This window comes from Peromyscus leucopus, chromosome X, assembly GCF_004664715.2.
Source record: "Peromyscus leucopus breed LL Stock chromosome X, UCI_PerLeu_2.1, whole genome shotgun sequence".
Taxonomy (NCBI): Eukaryota; Metazoa; Chordata; class Mammalia; order Rodentia; family Cricetidae; genus Peromyscus; species Peromyscus leucopus.
This window is the reverse complement of record NC_051083.1, coordinates 88,012,442-88,018,167: the sequence shown is the minus strand read 5'-3', so window position 1 is coordinate 88,018,167 and position 5,726 is coordinate 88,012,442. Positions and strand designations below refer to the sequence as shown.

Genomic DNA, 5,726 nt, shown 5'->3' with positions numbered 1-5,726 from the left:
TATTCAAAGGACTGTAGCTTTTCCAATGTCAACCTTCGCTCTCCTCCCCCTCCATTATCCATAGTGTTATCAACCACTAATCCATTTTTAGTTTTGGATACTTTTAGCTCATGTGTTATGCATGGCCACCAAAAGGTTTCCTTGGGAAGTGACTTCACAAGCCTTTGTTTGTTTGTTTTCACAGGCTCCGAAAACATTAAACAGACTTGCCTGGGCACTTAAGCATTTTCCTTTTTCACTTTTAAGATCATGTATCAGATGTCTACTATGTCCTCTAAAAGTATCTGTGGGTGCATATAATGGAGAACCAAGTGGTTTTAAGTCATAGCCCCTGTGCTTGTTGGTAAGGACTATGAATTAAAGTGACAAAGATGTAAAAGAACTGAGAAGGTTCATTCTTTAGGAAGTTTTAGACAGATCATGGATTAAAACTAGAAGGTCCTGATAAACTGAGACAATGGTGTTTTCTTCTGTGTTTTGTACTGAAATGACTGGATGATATACCAAAGGGGAGAGACATTTTGTAGCAATGAAGAGAAGGAGGTGTGAAGCTTTTGTCCCTGAAACTTGATAAAATGTGAAAATGAGCTCACTCACAATTGCTGAACCAATCACCTGCCTTTATTAAGCTCTGCATATTTCTTAGTTCTTCCTCATGTTTATATTCAAAATAAACAGGAGTCTCTTGTGTAAGTTCATAGTAGCCGAAAGCTAAAATCACCGTTTAATCTGAGTGTTTGGTTCCTAAGTCTTTGGAGACAGAATTCACTTATCTAAGACAATCACAGAAAGACAGCAGAAGGGCACGGTGGCAAAGCAAACAAAGTAGAGAGGTGGAGAAATGGGACATGATATTGGTAAAAGAGCCTGGTTGTTAGGAAGACCGGAGAGGAGTGATATGTTCCCGAGGTCTTCTATTTGCCAACAAGGCATTAAGCACTCCCTGGCTCACCTCCTGCAAGGGCCTCCTCCACACAGGGCCCTTCACAGGGAGGGCCTCCGGCTGGCGACTCAAATTTCAATATTCTAAGAAAGAAGCAGCCTGGGGGGGTCTATATTTAGAGTATGACTCCCAGCAGTGAACAGGTGGCGCCTGGGGACTCACTCTTGCATATTTTGTCCCTGAGTTCTGAGGGGTTTGGGAGGGTGGTACAGTAAAGCTATTAGGGAAGGCAGGGAGTGAAAAGGCCTCTTTCTCCTAGGACTACTTGAGATCCTGTATTTCATTCTTGTACCTATGAGAGGGGAAAGAAATTGATGTCACAAGTGTGTTGGCAATCCACAGTCACCCATAGACCCTCATCCCCATTGTCAGTGGAAAATGCTGAAGACTCATCATTTATGATACGGTGATGGTGATACAGTACATGAATGGCAGAACTAAGGAGACCTCACTAATCTTATGGTGATTTGAAATCTTCACCTGTCAAGTACAACTCTCATCAATGAGGTAGCAGAGAGACCGCTAATTTCAGGGTGGTTCATGGGTTGCATCGTGAAACTACAGTACAGAGTGTAAATCCCTTTGAAAAGCAGGTAATCTGTGATGTCACTAATTTGTAAGGTTTATCTAAAACTTAAATTGGCGTCTGAATAAAATCTATCTTTTGGGTAAGACTGAAAGTCATTATTGAACCTTGTACAAGATCTCAATCATCTGACACCTGTGAGTTCACTCAGGCTTAAAAAAAGGGGGGGCAAATAAACGGCTCACACATCTAAAATGGTCAAAACTTGAACATTGACCTCACTACTGATCCATTTATGTTTCGTCGATCATACTCAAAGCATGCTGGTTTTGTTTGTAAGGATATGTTTTAAAAACTGTAAGATGCTATTTTAAAGCTGCTATTTAAAAGAAAATACTTTTGGTGTTGTACTAATTAACTTTGCCAAATCAGTGAGATCTTGCTATCAACTGGAAAAAAATCTTAATTTCCTTTTTACATAAAATTTAAAAGATTGGAATTTGTTTATCTATCCAAGTAGAAGTAGCTTCATTTTGTCTTATGATTATAAAATGATAGTCTATCAAATAGTAGAGATGAAATAAAACATAAATGGATCAAAAGTGTTAATACAAATTCCACTCACATCTAGGATTCCTTTTCTGCTCCTTCACCCCAACTTTGATACTGAGACTGAAAATAAAGAGGGATAGAAATTAAAGAAATGGATGCAGGAGTTTGAAAGTCAACGAAAGGACCAGACAGTTCCCCCAAGAAGAAAGTGTGAATGCATGGTAATTCGAGAAAGTCAAACTCAAACACAAGAAACGGTAACTTCTGGTTTCTGGTATTGTTGTAGAGGAAAAGACTAACAGGGCCCCAAGTATTGGGGGAGGTACGGAATCTACTGGCGCCTGCCGCACTGCTTGTGGGAGTGGAAATTGGGGGCTAGAGCTCACTGGTGACGTGGCTGTCACGTGACCAAGAGCCGCCTAGAGCCGAAGTCCTGTTAGTCGCCTCTGACTGGGTACCAACCCCCTATTACTCTGCAGGCGCGTGAAGGAGAAGGAAACTCGCTGGGACCGCACAGGTCGGTGGAAGCTGCTTGGAAGGTGATGCGGGTGGGAAAGGGCCAAGAGCATAGCGCGTTCAAGTTCCGCAGATAAGGGCTATGTCTCTTTCTCACCTACTTTTTAAATACCTATCCCCCAACCCACATCCCACCCTCGGTTCTTCTAATAGGGAGAAGTGGCGGGCTTCAGGTTGGGCTGAGAGGGGTGAACGGCGGCTGCACAAAATCCCAGCAAAGGAAGGATCCACAATCCGGTCACCGTGTCCTGGGTGCTGGTCAGTCCACCAAGCACTCCGTCTCCCCCCCCCCAACCCCCAGTCCCCTGTCCGTTTGCAGGTCTTTAGGTCTCAGCTCAAGCCTTGGCTAGAGAGGGAGAAAACCGTTTTGATTGGAACCTTGCTGCAGATTTGAAGGTGGGATTCATTCCGAACCTAAGGAGGGGGTGGAAGAAGAGGGGGCTGGGATCTTTGCGGGCCAGGTCCTAGTCGCCCTCTCCTGGCCCCTTCTTTCTCCACACCCCCTCCCATTTCGGTGCAGGGAAAGGGGTGTGGCGGCCTTTGCTGGGGAAATGGCGGACGGGGAGGGGGCGGGGAGGCCCTCGTTAGCAAAGTCGGAAGGGTGTGAGAAAATATTTTTACTCAAAAATCCCAAATTCAGAAAAGCCCCTATCAGTGTAGTTAGAGCTGTCCAACTACACTTTCAGTTCTCTATTGCTATCTACATCGCTTTTCGATTGTCCTTTGGCCAGGCTCGGTCCATCTATCACCGTGGAGGGAATACAGCAGAAGACATCAGAAGAAAAAGGAATTCACTTGATATTTGAGAGGTTGGTTAGAAAACATGCTGTGATTTTGGGATGGGAGGTGGAGGAGAGAGAGTAGGTGGGTGTTAAAGGAGACCGCATGAGGTTTGATGACTCCGTCACCTGTCCACCTATCACATCTCAGTCTCCTCTCCTGGCTGTCTCTGAGAATCCTGGAAGCATAAAAGTAGATCCTGAGGGTAGATATGGGAAGACAGAGAAGAACAAGGAAATCATTACCTAATAATCCAACTTTCTCGACAAGAATTCGAACTCATCTGTCTGGGCAGATATGAACCCAGTCACAGCTCAGAGCCCTAATGCTCTCTCTTTCTCACACCCTTAGAGTCATCACAAGAATCACAGAAGCCTAGGAGAGGCTGAAGATTACTGGCCTGCACTGTTATTCACACAACCACTGAGAGTTCTCTTCAATCAGGTGAAGAAAGACCCTTCCCTTTCTGGCCCAAAGGCTCACACCCATCTAAGTATGGGTCGGGCCCGGGAAATGGGTTGGATGGCAGCAGGACTAATGATTGGGGCTGGTGCCTGCTACTGCATGTACAAACTAACCATGGGAAGACATGGAAGTAACCAATTGGAGGATGAGGAGGAAGATGAATGGGATGATGAGCAGAATCTCGATGAAGAGGAGGCAGACAATTGGTTTGATTTCACAACAATGGCTCGGCCCTGGAGTGAGGATGGGGTCTGGGATGAACCTGGGGCCCCAGGTGGGACTGAGGACAGACGTTCAGGTGGTGGAAAGGCAAACAGAGCACACCCAAGCAAACAACGACCATTCCCTTACGAACATAAAAATACATGGGGTGCTCAAAGCTTTAAATCCTTCAATTGTGCTCTTGACCTGACCAAGTGTGCTTCCATTCAAGGAAAAAAAATGTTCACCCAGCCCACAAATGCTGTCATTTCCCTTAGCCACAATGTCAGTAGGCATTTGGCCAGCCTCTCAGTGGTTAGAAACGGGATCCCCACTCCCCAGCCCACTGCGAGGGAGAAGGCATTGTGTGTCCCAGAAAATCCCAACACCAGTGTTGGAAATCAGGGCCAGATTAAGATATACATCGATGAAGTGTGTCGAGAGACGGTGTTACGTTGCTGCAAGTCATTTCTGCAGCAGGCCGGATTAGATCTGCTAATAAGCATGACAGTTATTAATAACATGCTTGCCAAGTCGGTTTCAGACCTGAAGTTTCCTTTGATATCCCAGGGAAGTGAACGTGCAAAAGTTGAGGGTTTGGAAGCACTGGTGAGTTTGCCTGAAAAGCCAGTGTGGGCAGGGGAAGTGCTGGCTGCCCAAATGCTGTCCTCATCCATGCTCCCCTTTATCAGAAGCAGGAGCAGAGAGATGCTCCTGGAAGCCCTCTCCCCATAAGTGGAGCAGAAGGAGACCGAATCCACCCAGAGCCCGAGCAGTTGACTGAGGGAGGCAGAGAAGCTGCAGAGGGGACAAGCAAGGATGCAGCCTTAGCCAGTGAGCGCCTCCTGGGGCCAAAGTTCCAATCCCAAAATGCAGGGCCACACTCTTCTTGGCCAGGCAGGGCTCCCAGAGCCCTGGGCAACCTCTGGGCTTTGTAGTCTGCAGGTAAAGCGCATTGTAAATTGCTCCCTTGCAGCCTTCCTCCTGCAGTAAAGGGTGAAGGGATCACCCTTTGGCTGTTGGCTGCAGATAAGGAACATCAAATCACAGCATCACGAGTGCTGTCCTTGCCTGTGCTGATCTCCCTGTCTAAGCGGGACCACTTAGCAGAAATGACACCCACATGGGAGCCTGTGCCCAGCTTGCATCTGCTGCCGCTGCTTTGGTTGAAGTAGTTCCCCTCTCCCCTTTTCTACACTAGCTGATGAATGACTAGCATGTTAATCAAAGAAATACACTCCCCTCCTGTCCGATGTACCGACTGACCCCCTTCCACCCCAGCCCCCACCTGTGTGTATCATCAATAAACTTTGTGTGCTTTGATTGGCAAGAAAATGAAAAGGGGACACTGGACTCATCTTTGAGTTCGCGGTCTACACAATCAGGGAGACACAAAACACCACAGAGTCCAGCTGTCTGGGGCCCCTGCTCCCTGGCAGGTGCACTCACCAGTGCTCACAGGGGCAGGGGCAGAAAGGGACTGCTGGGCTCAGGATAAACAGGCTTCAAGAGAGGGGCACAGGGCAGGGGTGAGGGCAGGGGTAGATTTAAGGTGTGGGTAGGGAAGTAGAGGAGACAACACTTGAAGCGGGCACCCTGGGGCCCTGAGTACAGGAAGCCCTTAAGCAAGAGGTCTTCTTGACTGGCCTCCTTGGGCTGAAGGCCCCAGCCCATGGCATTTCTCCCTGTGCATCCCACAGTGACTCTGTCACCCACCTGTGCCCATCTGGCAGAGGATTCTCC

The 5,726-nt window shown here is 47.3% G+C and overlaps 1 protein-coding gene across 2 annotated transcripts; it reads left to right on the top strand.

Annotated features, from left to right (window-relative positions):
- Positions 1–2,435: 2,435 nt before the first annotated feature.
- Positions 2,436–5,283, top strand: LOC114685843 (protein ARMCX6). 2 transcript variants are annotated; one of them, XM_028860494.2, is made up of 4 exons: positions 2,436–2,538; positions 2,691–2,795; positions 3,269–3,346; positions 3,669–5,283. In XM_028860494.2, the coding sequence occupies exon 4, from the start codon at positions 3,813–3,815 to the stop codon at positions 4,716–4,718; it is 906 nt and encodes a 301-aa protein (XP_028716327.1). In that variant the 5' UTR covers positions 2,436–2,538; positions 2,691–2,795; positions 3,269–3,346; positions 3,669–3,812; the 3' UTR covers positions 4,719–5,283. The 2 variants fall into 2 exon arrangements, with proteins under 2 accessions (XP_028716327.1, XP_028716326.1); XM_028860493.2 differs by having other exon boundaries at positions 2,691–2,933.
- The last annotated feature ends 443 nt before the right edge of the window (positions 5,284–5,726 follow it).

Excerpts from the sequence above, each read along its gene's own strand:
- LOC114685843 (XM_028860494.2), top strand. The coding sequence starts at position 3,813 with ATGGGTCGGGCCCGGGAAATGGGTTGGATGGCAGCAGGACTAATGATT.